The sequence below is a fragment of the Hemitrygon akajei genome, chromosome 1 (genome assembly GCF_048418815.1).
Source record: "Hemitrygon akajei chromosome 1, sHemAka1.3, whole genome shotgun sequence".
Classification (NCBI taxonomy): domain Eukaryota; kingdom Metazoa; phylum Chordata; class Chondrichthyes; order Myliobatiformes; family Dasyatidae; genus Hemitrygon; species Hemitrygon akajei.
Genome location: NC_133124.1, coordinates 46,314,301 through 46,333,155, shown reverse-complemented (window position 1 = coordinate 46,333,155; position 18,855 = coordinate 46,314,301). Strand labels below are relative to the sequence as shown.

At 37.5% G+C, this 18,855-nt stretch overlaps 1 protein-coding gene across 4 annotated transcripts in view; it reads right to left on the bottom strand.

Annotated features, from left to right (window-relative positions):
- The window catches only part of rb1cc1 (RB1-inducible coiled-coil 1), a 193,999-nt gene that overhangs the window by 39,740 nt on the left and 135,404 nt on the right, over window positions 1-18,855 (bottom strand). For 3 of the 4 annotated variants that reach the window (XM_073042482.1, XM_073042490.1, XM_073042508.1), the window contains 4 exons: window positions 15,867-15,975; window positions 12,471-12,726; window positions 9,704-9,755; window positions 3,164-3,211 (listed from right to left, as the gene is read on the bottom strand). In XM_073042482.1, coding sequence (XP_072898583.1) covers window positions 3,164-3,211; window positions 9,704-9,755; window positions 12,471-12,726; window positions 15,867-15,975 — 465 coding nt within the window. The remainder of the gene's footprint in view (window positions 1-3,163; window positions 3,212-9,703; window positions 9,756-12,470; window positions 12,727-15,866; window positions 15,976-18,855) is intronic. The other variant, XM_073042499.1, reaches the window with a different exon arrangement.

Genomic DNA, 18,855 nt, shown 5'->3' with positions numbered 1-18,855 from the left:
AGATTTTGGTTGGTAGCTGATTGCACTACATATATAGTTGAAAATAAGTACGAAGAAAAACTAAAGCACAACTGAACTTAATATACAATAAGTTTTATAGAAAGACCCTTGTTTGGTAGATCAAGAAAACTTGAGTGTTGCATGCAGCATTAAATGCTTAATAAAGTTGTACAGAGCACTTTGAATTGCAGCATTTCCACTAATAGGCAAAAAATTCATTCTGAGTCATTAGCAAAATAAGAAAATAACCAGATAAAAATTATAGAAACTATAACAACTTGAATTGTAAGTTGCAAAGTACATTTAGTTTTAAAGTATAATCAGTGTCTTTTGCACATGTTAAATTCCACTCTCCAAAAACGCTTGTTTCTTTTTCACTACTATAGAGGTCAGATTCCTCTCACTTTTGCAGCTCTCTTTTTACATTTAAATGTCCATGGGATTTATTTTGCACTCATTGAATTTGCTGGCACGTCAGCAAAACAGCTGGAGGTAACCTGGTGAAAAACAGCAGCGTAAATGGTAATAGAGGGAGAAAGTGTAAATCTACCACAGCTTGCTTCTGATGATATATTTTTTGGGAGGATGTGGTGATGGAGGAAGAAATAGGGCATTACTATTTTACAGGATCTCTCAGCAACCATGCCTTAAGGTCCCTTTTAGAATTATTTTGATCAATCATGTGTGGAACAATTCCTTAAGCTAATAGGTTGAGGATAAGCTATTTTATAGATCCAATCTTTGCAAGTTCACAGCTATTTGAGTTCTGGACAAACAGTACTAAGAACTATGGGTAAAAGTTCTGGGATATCTTTCTGATAGGGTTGAGCTACCAACCCTATAACTTCACAGTAAAAGGTTCTTGCCCATTATCTTTATTTCCCTTGTTTTGAACTAAGTACAACATAAAAATACCAGAGGATTATTACACAAATGAATTTTGAATCTGACATAAGCATGACTGTGCTGCTAATGAATGCAAACTCAAGGTGTTGACACACAATCAATTTTTGCCACCTTATCTTGAGAGTTTTATGCAAAGCTTTCTGCTTTCATATTATTACAACACAAACATTTACGAAGTGGAGTTTAAAATCAAAATCTTAGTTTTTGCAAACATGGATGAAAATATTTTCAAATAATAATACATGCTCTTTTCAAATACTTTCAGTTCAGTCCAGTCCACAATAAAATTGAATACTGCCAGAATTACTTTACATGTTCCATTTTGTGCATACAACATTGTAACAGCTACAACAAGCAATATGATGCACTGGCTCAAATCACAAAGACCATGCACTGTTAGTCACAAATTCTAGTTCAACATCGAGTTATTTATTAGGAGACACACACACACACAATTAAGCAAATAAATAAATAAATAAATAAATAGCTACTCCTCATGGAAACAAGGACACTGGTAATTTTAACAAATAAACTCTTCTCAGGCTTCCAACTGGGTACAGATACAATTTTAACCGATGTTTCGATGACAAACTCTGCCAGCTTCATCAGGGATAATGCCTGGTCATGCCCAGTCCGGTGGTATTTATACCGTCTTCTGTCCCTCCTAATTGGTTAGTCCTCATCCAAACAGGTTTCCACTGTCCCACCTTGTTTACAATCAAATTCTTGTTCTTATTTGGAGCAAGACCTTTGTCTTTGTTAAAATTCTTTTCTTCCAGTTTTATTTCAATAGATTCCTCCATCAGGCAGTCTCAAAAGCCACTGGCGTGGCACAGTGGTCTTGTGCCAAAGTCAATTGTATGGCCATTGCAAATGTTCTGCTACTCCGGGAAACGCAAACAGTTACGCATCCTGTGCTCCTTGATGAAGATGGCAGAGTTTGTCATTGAAATGTCGGTTAAGATTGATACCTTAACCCAGCTGGAAGCCCAAGAAGAGTTTAATCATCATATACACCAGGAAGACACTAGATCGTGGTAATTTTAAATTTAAAAAATATCAAAATGCTACTCAAGAGAAATTTAAACCATTTGCAGAAAAAAAATAATAAAGCATGCAATATTCCTTAAATGAACAAACTGGACTATCAACCATGCATTCCACAGAGACAGCATTTCAACTTTCACTTTTGAAAGCATTCCCCCCCCCCCCCCCCACCGGCCAATATTCCAAACTAAAGGCAACACAAGGATAATGAACTTCTGTACAAGCAAAATAATTCCTGCAGATACATGCATGCATTTTGAAATCAACACCTTAGATGAGAAATAGAAACTTCAATTGTTAATTATTTCCAAGTTCCATACAAATATTCTTCAAATATTTATTATTATGTCTCCAGTTAAGAAGATGCAGTTAATATTGATATTATTCCTTGCTCAAAATAAACCAGCAAAAATGGCTAACAAAATTAAGAACACCTCAATGAAAGTTAAAGCCTTTGGGTTACTATTATTATAAATGTTATTTTCTTTTGATCTTTAAAATTAAAGTACATAAACTACTGATACATTACAACAACAGCATATTCTTGCTGATTTCCTTGCTCTGAAAGCTTTGTCAGCAATACTAGCAATATCAAAATAATTATTTACTAATGTACATTGACTAATCTTGAATATTCAGAATTCTGCAGTTTGAATAAACATTGTATTACAACACTTCACCAAGTGCCACATGAAATCCACTAAGAGATTTTAAAAAAATAAACATTTTCCAAAATGGACTTTTCTCTATAATTTATTAATCTTTGTCTATATTTAACGATGATTTGAAGCCAAATGATTGTGAAAAGGATGAAATCGCAGAAACATTTAAAAAAATGATTAATAAGTGCAAGTTTTCTGTATTCCCTCTAAACTGAAAACATGCGAATTTAAGATATTCAAGCTAAAATTCTCTTCAAAATGCACAAGACATTCCGTTTGCTTGGAAAACAAACATTGCTTAAGATAACACAAGAAAAACATTTTTACCATTTCACTATTTTAGCATTGCACAGAACCCTGCATTTCCTAAAGTGAAATATAGTATTTGAAACTGGATATTGCCACTATATTTTCCACCAATTCCTTCATTCTCTCCAAGCTTTAACAGTATGAGAATTAAGATAAGTTTCTGTAAGATTATTATTCCAACTGTAATAATATGAACCAAATAAAGTTCATTTGCTTTGTGGCAAAAGCAGAATACATACCAATCTTTGATTTAATCGTTTATTCTCCTCTTCTTTCATTTGTAATGTCTACAAGCAAGCAAAATAAAAAAAACAATCTAATGTTTAAATTCATAGCACTATTAAAATGCAAAATGAATTGTTATTCAACCAGCTGCCAAGAGAAAAGTACTAGAGAGAATAGATAAAATGTCACCAAGTAGAACCAAAAATGTTTATAGATAAACATTAATTTTAATTGTTATTAATAATTTTTCATCTTTGTCCTTTCACTACCTGTTGAAGAATCATAAAATTTGTCAGAGCATTCCTGGACACAGATGAGAGCTAACAAATTATTAAGTATGATACAACCAAACATGACAGCAAATTTGTGAAGAAGTTCAAGGTGACTGTCAGATCAAGTTTATTGAGGGATAAAGTTGATCAAAGGAACTTTTCTCTTCTAAACACTTAAACTACTTAGCTTTCTCTTTGTGGGATCTATAGCATGTTAAAATAAAGTATCACTATTGTCTTTGTTACTAAGAAAAATCATAATTGATATCCTAATTTTTCTACATACTTCACATGGGTCTGATGTTATGCCCTGCGTAACTAACACTATACAAGGACTCCGTGAACAGGAAAGTTATAACACCACCACAATGCAAATATCAAAGTATTTCATTGACAGTGAAGTGGAGAAAAACATGAAACAGTACAGGCCCTTTGGCCCATATTGTTGTGCCGATCCCTTTATATACTCAAAGTTCTAACCCTTGCTTCCCACATAACCCTCCATTTTCTAATGTCTGTCCAAGAGTCACTTAAATTCCCTAATGTAGCTGCATCTACCACTCCCCTGGCAGTGTGCTCTACACACCTACCACACTGTGTAAAAAAAACTATGTGCCACTAACATCCCCTCCCCCAATGCCTTCCTCCCAGCACATTAAAGTTATAGTTCTGCCCAGGGAAAAAGTCTCTTGTCTTATGCTTCTTATCATGAGACCTAGGAGCAGAATTAGGCCATTTGGCCCATTAAGTCTGCTCCGCCATTCCATTATGGCAGATTTATCATCCCTCTGAAGCTTATTCTCCTGCCTTCTCCCCATAACCTTTAACACCCAGATAAATCAAGAACCTATTAACCTTTGCCTTAAGAATTCCACAAATTCACCACCCTCTGTCAAAGTGCATTAGGGTTTTCTGACATTATATTCCAACTCTGTCCAGTATCCACTCTCACCTCTCTTTTGCTTCTCATATCTGAAAAAACTTTTGTTATCCCCTTATACATTATTGGCTAGCTTACCTTCATATTTCTTCTTTGCTTTTTTTTTATTGCTTCTTCAGTTGCCTTCTGTTGGTTTTTACAAAGTTTCTCAATCCTTTACCTTCATGCTAATCTCTGCTACATTATTAACTCCTTTTTTTCCTTTCATACTGTCTTTGACTTCCCTTGTTAGCTACAGTTGCCTCATCCTCCCTTTATAGTACTTCTTCATCTTTGTAATGTACGTATCCTGCGCCTTCCGAATTTCCCTCAGAAATGGCAGCCATTGCTATTCAGCTGTCATCGCTGTTAGTGTCCCCTTCCAATCAATTTTGGCCAACTCCTTTTTCATGCCAGCAATGTAATACTGATACATCTGACTCCAGCTTCCCACTCTCAAACTGCAGGGTGTACTCTATCATATGATCACTGGTTCTTTTATCTAAGCTTCCTAATCAGATCTGGGTCATTACACAATATCCAATTCAGAACCATTGCAAAGCAACCTTATAGTCAGCATTCAAATTTTCTCTCGTGGTCCAGTACTAATAAGATTGTCATCAATCTATTTGCATAATGAAATCCCTTATTATTATCGCAACATTGTCCATTCTACATGCCTTTTCTATCTCCCATTATAAATTGTAGCCAACAGCCTGGCTACTGCTTGGAAGCCTGTACCTAACTCCCATCAGGCTCTTGTTACGCTGGAGGTTCAACTCTACCCACAAGGATTCTACATGTCACCTCCTTCCAAAGATCTGATTTCATTTTGTTACCAACAGATCTAACCTATCCCCTCTGCCTACCTGCCTATTGTTTCGATCTAAGTTGTATTCTTGGATGTTATGGTCCCAACTATGATCTTCTTTCAGCCATGACTCAGTGATGCCCAAGTCATACCTGCCAATCTCTAACTGGGTTACAATATCATCTACCTTATTGCATATACTGCATGCATTCAAATATAATACCTTCAATTGTGTATTCATCACCCTTTTTAATTTTGGCCCTCCATCACGCTTTAACTTACGGCACTGACTGAAAATCTGTCCAATCTTCTACGTGTCCTTCCTCACAGTCTCACTGCACATTGCATCTACTTTTATGCAAACTGCTCATCACTGCAGTTCCCATCCCCCAACTAATATAGCAAACTTGCCTGCAAACTGAGGTGCCCCTCAGTTTCAGATGTAACCTGTTCATTTTGTACAGGTCATACCTTCCCTAGAATAGATCCCAATGATCCAGAAATCAGAAGCTCTGCATCCTTTACCAGGTCCTCAGACACTCATTCATCTGTAGCATTATCCTATTCCTATCCTGACCAGGATGTGGCACTGGGAGTAATCCTTAGATTACAAGAGGTTATCCTCTTTATCCCCTTCCCCAAATCCATATAGTGCTGCACAGGGTTTCTTTCCCCTTTCTAGTTATAGCATTGTGCCAATGTGCACCATGACCCTTCCTCGAGTATATTCTGCAGCTGCTCTGAGACATCCTTGACCCTGGGACCTGGGAGTCATCACACCATTCTGGCATCTCTTTCGCGGTCAAAGAATCTCTTGCTGTCTGTCTAACTAACTATCGAGTCTCCTATCACCATCATTCTACCTGACTTTATCCTTCTCTCCTGAGTCGCAAAGCCAGCCATGATGCTACTGGCCTGGCTACTCCTTCTGTGCCCTGTCAGATCATCTCCTCCAGCAGTAAACTTGTTGCTGAGGGGATTGGTCACGGGGGACTAAAGGGTGCTAACTTCCCTTACTTCTCTGGTGGTCACCCATTTACCATCTGAAGCCTGCACTATGGGTGTCATCACCTCAATAAAAGTCTTCTCTATGAGGTTTCCAGTCTCTTGGATTGTCTGGAGTGTGGTCCTGGATTATCACTCCGTAATCTCCCACTCTGCAGACAAGTCCCAACAGATCCAGGTTGCTTTTAAATGGTGCATAAAGACCACACAGTCAGTATACTTTGTATTGAGCAGAAGTTATGCTAGTTATGAAAACCTCTGGCAGACAATGCAAAAAGAGGTTTAAAAGAACTTCTGAGAACCATATCTTACTGGAAAGATGTTGGCTTTAGAACAAATACGCTCAGATATACGAGAAGGATTTGTGGACCCAATGGGCAAAATTATAAACAGGAATTACAGAAACTTCAAAGTAAATTTATTATTAAGGTACTTATGTCACCACATACTACACTGAGATTCATTTTTTTGTGGACATTTACAATAAATACTACGAAATACAATGGAATCAATGAAAAATTGCATACAAACATGAACAACCAATGTGCAAAAGGCAACAAATTGTGCAAATAAGAAACAATAATAAATAAATATTGAATGCATGAGTTGTAGAGTCCTTGAAAGTGGGTCCATAAGGTTGTGGAGTCAGATCAGTGATGGAGCGAGTATGGTTATCCATTCCGGTACAGGAGCCTGATGGTGAAGGGGTAATAACTGTTCCTGATTCTAGTGGTGTGGGACCCAAGACTCCTGTACTTCCTTTCTGACAGCAGCAGCAAGAGAGCATGACCTAGATGGTGGGAGCCCTTGATAATAGATACTGCTTTCCTGCAGCATTCTTTGTAGTTGTGGTCAATGGTGGGAAGAGCTTTACCTGTGGTGGACTGGGCCGAATACATAATTTTTTTGCAGGCTTTTGCAACCAGTCAATATACTTTCCATCTGGCATCTATCAAAGTTCATCAACGTTTCAGATGACGTGCCAAATCTTCTTTCTAATGGCATGTGCTGGACCCAGAACAGATCCTCAGAAGTAATAACACTGATGAATTTAAAGTTGTTGAACCTCTCCACCTCTGATGAGGACTGGCTCATGACCTGTGGTTTCCTCCTTCTGTTGTCAATAACCAGCCCTTTAGTTTTGCTGATGTTGTGAAAGGTTGTTGTTGTGGCAGCACCATTCAGCTAGATTTCCAATCTGCCTCTTATATGCTGATTAGTTGCCAGCTTTGATTCAGCTAATAACAGTGGTGTCATTAGCAAACCTAAATATGGCATTAAAGCTGTACTTAGCCTCACGGTTATAAGTATAAAGAGTACAGCAAAGGGCTAAACACACATCTTTGTGCTGTATTTGTGCTGATAGTGATGGCAGAGATGTTGCTAATCAGAGCTGACTGATGTATGTAAGTGAGGAAAGAGAGAATCCAATTGCACAAAGGGGTATTGAGGCCTAGGTTTTGGAGCTTATTAATTAATTTCGAGTGGATGGTGATGTTGAACGCAGAGCTGTAGTCAATGAAGAGCATTCTAATATATCTTATAACTTCACTGTCCAGATGTTCCAGGGTTGAGTGAAGTGCCAGTGAAATGGCATTTGCTGTTGACCTGTTGTGACATTAGGCACATTGTAGAAGTTCAAAGCACCAAATTGAAGATTAATAATGGATGAATGATTGCCACCTTTGTTGGCAATGCACCAATGCAAAAAAAACAAGTAAATAAGTCTGTTTAATCAACCCAACCCTTACCCCTTTTTACTATCTAACATTTATGGATTTTAGCATCAGCATAATATGAATGCCATGCACTGGGATTTTTCAAGGTTTTCTCACAGCTACCTTTTCATCTCTGCCAGATCACAATCCTTAGCTTAGCTTCAAACAGGTTTGTGAAGAAGTTTTGATTATACACATTACAAGAATTCAACAAGGTTTCTTTCTCTGAGAAATTAAAAATCAGTAATAAATTCTTGCCAGCACCCATGTATCTAGTGAATGAATAAACCGATCCTTGAGGTGAAAGGACCAGCAAATATGTAATTTCGAATGTTACTTCTGACTGGCAAAACAGTAGTGGAGAATATCAAAATGTTCTTTATTTTTCATATTCCTCATTGTAGCCATTTATTTTTCTTAACAACCAAGGCTAAATTATGATGACAGATGCATTCTTATATAATTAAGGCTTTTTTTTGTGTAGTCCTTCCAAATAATAGTTCAGTACAGGAATATTTTGTATTTTTTTTAAATACTGTAACCAAATTGAAATACTCTTAAATACATAAAACACTAAGCAAGCTTTGTAAGAATGTATTCAATGTGTCATTAATATATTTTAAAATTCCATGTATATTACATTAAGTGCATATGTTTATGCAGATAATGCGTAAAAGTATGATTCAAAAATCCCAAGAGCAATTTAATTACAGTACCATACTTACAATCAAAATGAACAGGAAAATGACAAACAGACTCTGCACTCTTTCCTCCCTTCTTTCTTTTAAGAACCTGGGATACATATCACCTTGTCATGGTAATCTTCGAAGATGCTAGACATAATTTGTTTTAAATTTTAATACTGGCCCTAAAGGGAAGGTTAGAACCTTTCCTATTACCTTTATGTTAGAACTAATTTAGGATAGGCATGTACCAAAACTTTATAGTTTTGCATTCTACTCTGACACAACAGGGGTAGCTGAAAGAATTAATCTTTTATTTGTGTGGTACTTTATGCTCTTTGGAAACTCCAAAGCTCTTCAAGTTGACTTATAAACAAAATACTATGAACATATATGGCCAAGTTATGCAACCCAAATATGTGCACAGCAATCTAGTGCTTCAAAATTAGACACCCCAGTCCTTTGATTTTTAAAAAAAAATACATTTGCTCCTTTAACCAATATTTAAGCATCAGCAAGTCTGGAAAATACCTATTTTAACATCAATGCTTTATTTATTAATGTCTTCCAATCATCTAGCATTAGAAACAACAGCTCGAAGGGTCAGAAAATTAACAGAAACCCAGATTTCAAAGTTTTGTGCCCTCTAAGCTCCTGCAGCAGTACACGAATATAATTTTGGAGACACCAATTGCAAGCAAATCAAAGAGTCAAACTGCATACACGTAAATAAAATACATGCTCAATAAATTTGTCTTTGCTGATTGAGGTTGAATGATTAACCTGGGCACAGGGAAAATAGTATTTGAATCATAAATAGCATTATGTACATACAAGTAAATTGGTAGGAGTTATTCTCTCATTTTAAAGGTGGCACTTGCTAGCATGTTCTCAGTACTGCAATACGTTCAAAGGTGACAGGCTCAAGAGAAGCAAGATTTAAAATCAAAACCACATGACTCTAAGACAAATATCCTATGTTGGCACACAAGTCAACTGAACACCGAGGACAAATTGTTTGAATTGTACTTTGTTCAGTGCCTTAATTGTATGCCATACATGCAAGACCCAAGTCATTCATATATAATGGATTAAGTATCTCCCCAGTGAACTTCATATTTTTTTAAGATACAAACATGTACTTACTCTTTCTAAAATCATAATCCGATGTTTTTCCTCAGACATGTGGATGGTTTCACTGGAATAAATTAAAGTGATAATTAGGGTATTGAAAAAGTATAAATATTTGTGTTCTCTGAACGAACAAATTTTAAGGAGCTCCACAAACCACTGCCATACATACAAATTTAGAGATAGCTGCAGAACCCTTTAATCCCATAAACATTGGTACATCTACCCTCTCATTAACAATGTTAAGAATCATAAACTAGGGGTAAGTGTAGCAATGGAAGGGGAAAGAGGGTGTGAAAAAATCCAGTAAGCAAGGATGAAAAGAAATTGGATCAAGACTCCTCCTTCCTGCCTGTTATGCTGCAGCCGTTTAGGGCAGCAATGAAGCTCTGGTGGTACTCAGGGCTTCATTGCGTCAGTAGCTTCCTCTCAGTTTTTACTAATGTCAGTCATGCAAGTCCCAGCTGAAGACTCGGGAATACCATCGCACTCAGATGCAGAAAGATTGTTCATCGCTGTTTCTGTAACAATTTTGTTTTACCAGTCAGGGATGTTAGCCCTGAGCTGAACCCCCGAACCTGGAGGACCAGTGGACCACTTTTAATCCGGTCACTACCTTTTCATCTGTTTGGCCTGCCAAGACCCAAAGCAACATAGTTTTCCAGGTCATTGAGGCATGCAAGCCTCCAAACCCTACAAGGTTTTGGTCCTCTTGGAGGGGAACAAGGCTCAGGTGGGTAAAACAAAAGTATAGATTTAAAACAAAGAGTAAAAAAGAAATAAACTCATTTAGCAGCCTGCTTCATTATAACCAGTAAGTAGAAAAAATAAAGTTTATCAATGGAGAGTAATAGTGCATCAATGAATAAAGTCAATTAGAGAAACAAAAATAGGAAAAAAAACTATAGCAGGAGATGATGTATCCAAATATATTGGCTTAAAAATGGTCTTTTAAGAGACTCCTGGATAGGTACATGGAGCTTAGAAAAATAGAGGGCTATGGGTAACCCTATGCAATTTCTAAAGTAAGTACATGTTCGACACAGCATTGTGGGCCAAAGGGCCTGTATTGTGCTGTAGGTTTTCTATGTTTCTATTATTTTCAATGCTGAAATGAAAGGTACAAAACATGACACTGCACTTTGAAAAGGAAAGAAACAAGAGCCTATAGCAGACTGGTTAGCCTAACATATTTGCCTGCAGAATTATATGAGTGACAGTACTCCTACAAAATAATACTATTTTATCAAACATTTTGTAATTACTTAAAAGCTTTTTGATACAAGCAGCGGGGTAGATGGTGGGAGGGGAATGAAATCAGTAAATGTAATAGTAAACACGAGTCTGTAAATTCTGGAAATCTGGAGCAACACACAAAATGCTGGAGGAACTCAGCAAACCAAGCAGCATCTACGGTAATGAATAGCTTTTCAAAAGACATTTGAATAATAATCATTAATATGGTATCCTATGCAATGTTTATGGGATTGAAGTTAGCATGGACAGAAGGTTGGTTAAAGAACAGAAAATCAGTGAATAAATATGCTGTTCTAAGGTGAAATATTATTATTGTTGTACAATAGGGATAAAGTACAGGGTCTTCAGTTAGTCACAATTTTAATTTATGACCAAGATGAAGAGACTATTCTCAGCTACTGGCAGAACTTTAAATGTTTCTAGAAGCTTATTCAGATCCTGTTAAAAGTAATTTGTTCCACCTGTTGACCATCCCCAAACTTCTCACCTTTAAGAGGACAAGAAAATTCATGAAAGTTTCTTAATCTGAACTAGGAACTAAAGAGTACATTATTCAGTGTAACCGAGTATATAAGAATTCTAAGTACCTGAAATACAAATTCCTCTGAAAACTCGAAGTTATCATGATTCCTTTACACACTCAAAGAGCTTTACAGTTACTGGAGGTGATAGAGGTTCTTCTGAGTAGTATTTATTTATTTAGAGATGCAACGCATTACAGATCCTTCTAGTCCAACAAGTGCATGCCCAGCAACCTACCTATTTAACATGTGCCTAATCACAGAACAATTTACAGTGAGCAATTAACCTATTAACCAGATGTCTTTGGACTGTGGGAGGAAACCAGAGCACTCAGACAAAAGACACACTGATGGTACAATATACCAAGGGACACTTATGGTAATGAACATTAACAGGTAGTTGGCTGAGCAAGATAAATCCTTTTTAACAAATGGAATTGAATAATGGAAAATTACTATCAAGAATCTTTTCAAAGGTTTTATTTTCTCAGGAGCTACCATATACCTGAACTAAAACATTAAGAATATGACATAATTAGATCTTAAAACACTAAATATCACTTTATGAGTAAGCAAATTACAAATGTTTGTATTTGTTTGGAGACTCTTGCTTATGAGTTTATGCCTGGGTGAGTATTCCCCTATTATGGAGAAGTAATTCAACTCCTGTAAATCATAAAAATTAGTTCTCTATTTTAATTATAAGTAGAGGAATTTGTAGCAGTAATCTCCACATTAGATGAAAAAATGTTTGGAATTAGTATTGGTTTATTATTGTCACATGTACCAAAATACAGTGAAAAAGTTGACATGCAAACTGTTCATACAGATCTAATCATTACACAGTGCATTGAGGAAAACAAGGTAAAACAATGACAATGCAGAATAAAGTGTAACGTTACAGAGGAAGTACACTGCCGGTTTGCAATAAAGATCAAGATCATAACCTATTAAGGTTATGAGGTCAAGAATCCAAGATAGCTGGTTTTCTGATGACTACTTACTGTACAGTCATGGTGCTTGCCTCCATTGCAGAGTCAATTCTTCCATCATCCCCAACCGTAGTAACAGATGCTAACCTTTCCGAATCAAATGGAACATCAGACCCAGAAGTAGTAGCGATCTCTTCACCAGGTGGTCCAGGTGATGAAAAGCCAGAGCACACTAGTACATTACTTCGTATGCGGCTGAATTCTTCATCAAGCTTTTTCTTTTCTTGTAATAAAGTTGCTCTGTCTGCAGAGAGGGTTTCTATCAAAACTAAAAAAAATAGTTTATGCAGGACATTCCAAATAACAAAAAATATTTGAATATGGCAGTTAATGTAACTTTAAACTGTTATAATTATAAAATGGCTTATATTGAAAAAGGATCGTATGCATTCCCGACGTAAATGACGAATAAACTCATCTCGGGCTTCCAGATGGGTACAGGTATTGATTTTAACTGAGGTTGCAATGGCAAGCTCTAGCATTTTCATCAGGGATCTCTGATGAAGATGGCATCATTTGTCATTGAAATGTTGGTTAAAACTAATACCTGTACCCAGATGGAAGCCAGAGAACAGTTAAATGGCTAATATTGTTAAAATCAGTCAGTTTTAGCACCATGGCTATTTTATTAAATGAAAGTGTGCAGACAATAGCATTATATTTGGATGTTTATGAAACATAAAATAAATCAAATAATTAAAATCATTCAATTTATAACCCTATTTATGAATATCCCTTCAAGAATCCCAAAACTGGATGCAACTTACTAATCAGGCTCTACCCATAAGGTAAATTAAGCAAGCAGCAGATTTCTCTTTGTACATTGCAGGCAATGAATGAATAACAGGGGGGTAGGCTCTTAAGTCACTAAAAGTCAAATTTATTCCCCTGAATACTAATTGGTAACCAAGGTGAAAAGAAAAAGACAATTAAAAAGTTTGATTAAAATGTAGCAATTGGACTCTCAAAGCAAACAGTGCCAAAATCATGTTTATTCTGCGAGAATACAGGTTTACAAATCCAAGGGTTGCTTCCACCTCTAAATTCCAACAGCATTCTTAAGATATTTGGCACATTGATTTGAAGTGTGTGCAGGATGCATTGATACATTTCAGTTTATTGATTTACATCAAAGTACTGAAATATATATCTAACAATATGAAATTTACAATTTCTGGATCTTTTGTTCCAGAGTTTGTTTCAAATGAATGAACAAAGGGCATAGCTATACAAAGTACTAATCAAGCCAGATTGCTAATTCAACATATTTTTCATTTATAGATTGTTGTGTCACATTCAGATTCAACAGTCCTTTATAAATCTTGTATTGGGTCTTCAGATACAGAAGTTTGGATCATTGAATTTACAGAGCAACACACTCAAAGTACAGAAGGAACTCAGCAGTCAGGCCGCATCTATGGAAATGAATAAACAATCAGCGTCTTGGGTTGAGGCTCTTTTTCAGGGCTGGGAAGGAAGGGGAAGATACCAGAATAAGGTGGTGGGGGAGAGGTGAAGGAGGATAAGCGAAAAGCTGATAGGTGAAGCCAGGTGGATGGTTGAGTGAGATAAAGTAGAGCTAGGAGACAAGTGGAAAGGCAAAGGGTTAGAAGAAAGGAATCTGATGGAAGAGAGTGGATCATGGGAGAAAGGGACGGGGTGGCACCGGGGGAGGTGATAAGCAGGTAAGAAGAGGTTAGAGGCCAGAGTGGAAAAATGAAGAGAAGAGAAAGGGGGAGGGGGAAAAAAATACTGGAAGTTGAAGAAATCAAAGTTCGTGCCATCAGGATTGCAGGCTATGTACCGGCATTTTGGAACTGGAATGGGGATAGGAATTGAAATGATTGGCCACTGGGAAATTGTGATTTTTACGGATGGAGCTGAGGTGCTCAACAAAGCAGTCCCTCAATGTACGTCGTGTCTCACCAATATAGATGAGGCTACAGTGGGAGAACCTGAATGAAGGTGAGGGAGGTGGTGAATGGACATGTGTAGCATTTTTGATGCTTGCAAGGATATGTGCCAGGGTGAAGGTTAGTAGGGAGGGATAAATGGACAAGGGAATCACAGAGTGATGCCTGCAGAAAATGGAGAGTGAAGGAGGGATGTAAAGCTGTGCTTGATGCTAGGAAATTGAAAATGGCAGAAGCTGTGGAGAATGAAGTTGTGGTTGTTGAGGCTCATTGGTTGGTCAAGCAGGACAAGAGAAACTCTATCCCTGCTAGTGGGGAGGATGGGAGTGGGGAGGAGGAGACAGTGGGAGGATGGGTGAGTGAGGATATCCAGAAAATGAAGGAAACATGGGTGAGGGTAGCATTAACAGGGGAGGAAGACAAACTCCATTCTTTGAAGGAGGTCCCCTTCGACTCCTGGAAAGGAAAGCCTTATCCTGGGAACAGATGTGGTAGAAATGAAGGAATGAGAAAAGTGAATGGTATTTTTACAGGAGACAAGGTGGGAAGAGGTATAGCCATTAGCCTTGGGAATTGGTATATTCATAAAAGATATTGGTGGACAGCATGCCTCAGTGATGGAGACAGCAATGAATAAAAGGGTCAGAAATGGACAAGTGATTTTAAGGGTGCCTGCCCTTACACCTGCTCATACACTTCCTTCCTTACCTCCATTCACAGCCCCAAACATTCCTTCCAGGTGAGGCAACACTTCACCTGCTGGGATCATCTACTGTATGTGGTGCTCCTAGTATGGCTTCCTCTAAATTGGGATGGGGGGCGGAGGGGCCGCTTCTTTGTTGAGCACCTCAGCTCCATACACAAAAATGCAGAATCTCCTGGTGTTTAATCATTTCAATTCCTATTCTCATTCCTGTTCTGACACATGATCTCCTCTTCCGCTACGATGAGGCTACTCTCAGGTTGGAGGAGGAACACCACACATTCTGTCTAGGTAGCCTCCAACCTGATGGCATGAATGTCAATTTCTCCAACCTCTAATAATTCCCCCCCCACCTTCCATTTCCCCACTCTGGCTACTCTTCTCATCTCCCCTTGGTGTCCCTCCTTCTTCCCTTTCTCCCATGATCCACTCTCTTCTATTAGGTTCCTTCTCCTCCATTCCTTTGCCTTTTGAACTCATTTTCCAGCTCCTTACCTTATCCCCTTTCATCACCTACCTGGTTTCATCCATCACCTTCCAGCTTGACCTCCCCCACTTTCTTGATCTGGCACCTTCCCACTTCTATTCCAGTAAGTGTTTCGTCCTGAAACATCAACTGCTTATTAATTTCCATAGATGCTGCCTGACCTGGTGAATTCCTCCAGCATCTTGCATGTGTTCATCTGGATTTCCAGCATCTGCAGGATCTTGTGTCAGTAAAATTAAGTCTGTTTTGTCACTCGGCAACATTTAAAGGCCTGCAATTTTGTTATCTGATGTGATCCAGCTTACCTCTATCCTTTTCCTGTTGTTGAGTTAGCTTATTTAATTTGTCAGTCAGCTCATTTATAATTTGTTCTTTCTTTATTTTTTCCCTGGTTAGAACTGTGTTGAAATTTGTCTGTAAAAGAAGTCATTAGAGTAAGTTAACCAAAGTTGACAAAAAAAATCATACATTGGTAACTCATCTTTTAAAGGAGTTTCTGCAGATGACCATGCTTCTTTTCAAAAATAGCATAAAAAGCATTTCTTCCAAAACATAAATGTATCTGTAGCAACAGTTGAGTCGTAGAAGCAAATTTTTCTCTTCAGAATTTTAAGTATGAAAAAGAAATCAAAAGTTCAATCTTCAAACTCAGAACAAAAATATATCTTACCAATGCAAATAAAAGACAAACTTGTGGTCATAACTTATTACATATACCAACTTAAAAATATACAGGATTTGCTTTAATTTCTGTACCCAAATATATAATCCCATAAAGTTTTATAATTAACAGGGAAATATATTTTGCACTTAATTTAAATTTGGTCTCAGCTCTCTTTAAACATGCAACTTTGCATATTCTTCAGTAAGAACTAATCTCTCAGTTTTATTCCTAAAAATCAGTGCCCATTTTCACAACCTAATTACACTTATACTGTAAAGATTTACATAGAACTGCTATTTGTAATTATACTTAGTGCTTTGACCAGTATCTAACTTCAGACTAATTACTTTGCATTACCCGAGAGATAGGCAAAGACAAAGAATTCCTGTAATTTCCCCTTATCCTTTAAAGTTGTTAATTTTATATTACCCTTTTCTAGGACCATGTACACAAGCTTAATAAGTTTACAACTAGATTATTGCTATTCTTATGCATTTTAAAAATATGACAATCCACACACTAAATCCATTCACCATCCCCCCCACAAACTTCACTTTTGCAACCCCCAAATAATCTTTGTATTTCACATTCTCTACTAATAATATTTATTTTATAAAAGCTATGCTTACTGATAACTATGGCCTATAAATTTACCTTCAATGAAGAGGCAATGATTATATTCAACTTGGCAAATTGATGAACGATTAATCATAGACTGAGTCTATACAAGTAGAACTCAAAAATAAGAAAGGTGCAAGCACTCTGATGGGATTATACTAAACGATCTCTCCAACAGCTACTGGAACATTGAGAACAGATATGCAGGCAGATTAGGGAGAGGTGTAAAACAAAAGCATTGTTGTAGAAGCATCTTCAGCTTCCAGAACATAGACTGGGATCTTCTTAGTAGAAATGGGCAAAAAAAAATCAGTTCAGTGCATTCAGGAGTGTTTTCTTAAATGACTCTTTAGATAGTCAGCTAAGAGGAGGGACCATACAGGACCTGATGTTGAGTGATGAACATGGCCAGGTGACTGACCTTTCAGTGGGACAACAGTGATTACAACACTTTTAGGTTTTAAGGCACCAATTGAGAAGGACAAGAATGTACTTTGTAGACGTGTATTAAATTGAAGCTGGGAAAATTACAAGATTATTAGGCAAGAACAAAGGAGAAACAAATGAGGAACAACTGTTTTTAGACAAGTCCACATCTGACATGTGCAGAGTATTTAAAGACAAATTGCACAGAGTATAGGACAGGTATGTTCCAGTAAGAAGGAGATATGGATGACAAGGTAAGGGAACCTTGATAAGAAAGCTGGTGAATTGTTAAAAATTAAAAATATGAACAGTATCTAAAGTTTAGATGCTAAAATCAAACAGGGCCATTGATGATTACAAGGACTGAAAAGAACTCAAGGGAATTAGAAAAGTTAGGAGGAGCCAGAAGAAATCCTTGGCAAGTAGGATTATAGAGAATCCCAATATATTCTATACATACATCAAGAGCAAGTGGGTAACAAGGGAGGGGTAGAACCAGATAAGTGTGAAGTGGTTCATTTTGGTAGAACAAATATGATGGCAGAATATAGTTTTAATGGTAAGATTCATGGCAGTGTGAAGGATCAGAGGGATCTTGGGATCTGAGACCATAGGACACTCAAAGCTGCTGTGCAGGTTGACTCTGTGGTTAAGAAGGCATACGGTGCATTAGCCTTCATCAACCGTGGGATTGAGTTTAAGAGCCGAGAGGTAATGTTACAGGTATATAGGACCTTCGTCAGACCCCACTTGGAGTACTGTGCTCAGTTATGGTCACCTCACTACAGGAAGAATGTGGAAACTATAGAAAGGGTGCAGAGGAGATTTATAAGGATGTTGCCTAGATTGAGAAGCATGCCTTATGAGAATAGGTTGAGTGAACTTGGTCTTTCCTCCTTGGAGTGGTGGAGGATGAGAGGTGACCTGATAGAGCTGTATAAGATGTTGAGAGGCATTGATTGTATGGTTAGTCAGAGGCTTTTTCCCCAGGGATAAAATGGCTTGCACAAGAGGGCACGGTGTTTGGAAGTAGGTACAGATGAGATGTCAGGGTAATTTTTTTTTATGCAGAGCGTGGTAAATGCATGGAATAGGCTGCCAGCAACAGTAGTGGAGGCAGATATGATAGGGTCTTTTAAGAGACTCCTGGAAAGGTTATTGGAGCTTTGAAAAATAGAGGGCTATGAGTAACCCTAGGTAATTTCTAAAGTAAGTACATGTTTGGTACAGCATTGTGGGCTGAAGGGCCTGTATTGTTCTGTAGTTTTTCCATGTTTTCTATGATATTGGAGAGGTCCAGAGGTGGTTTGCAAGAAGGGTTAATATATGAGGAGCATTTGATGGCTTGAAGGCCTGTACTCACTGGAGTTTAGAAGAATATGGGGTCAGGGGATCCTATTGGAAACCTATAGAATTATGAAACAGCTAGATAAAGTATATGTGGAGAGAATATTTCCTATAGTGGGAGATTCTTGACCGGAGGCACAGCCACCATTTAGAACAGATATGATGAGAAAGTTCTTTTATCAGGGGGTAGTGAATTTGTGGAATTAATTGCCCACATGCTTGAGCAGGCCAAGTCATTG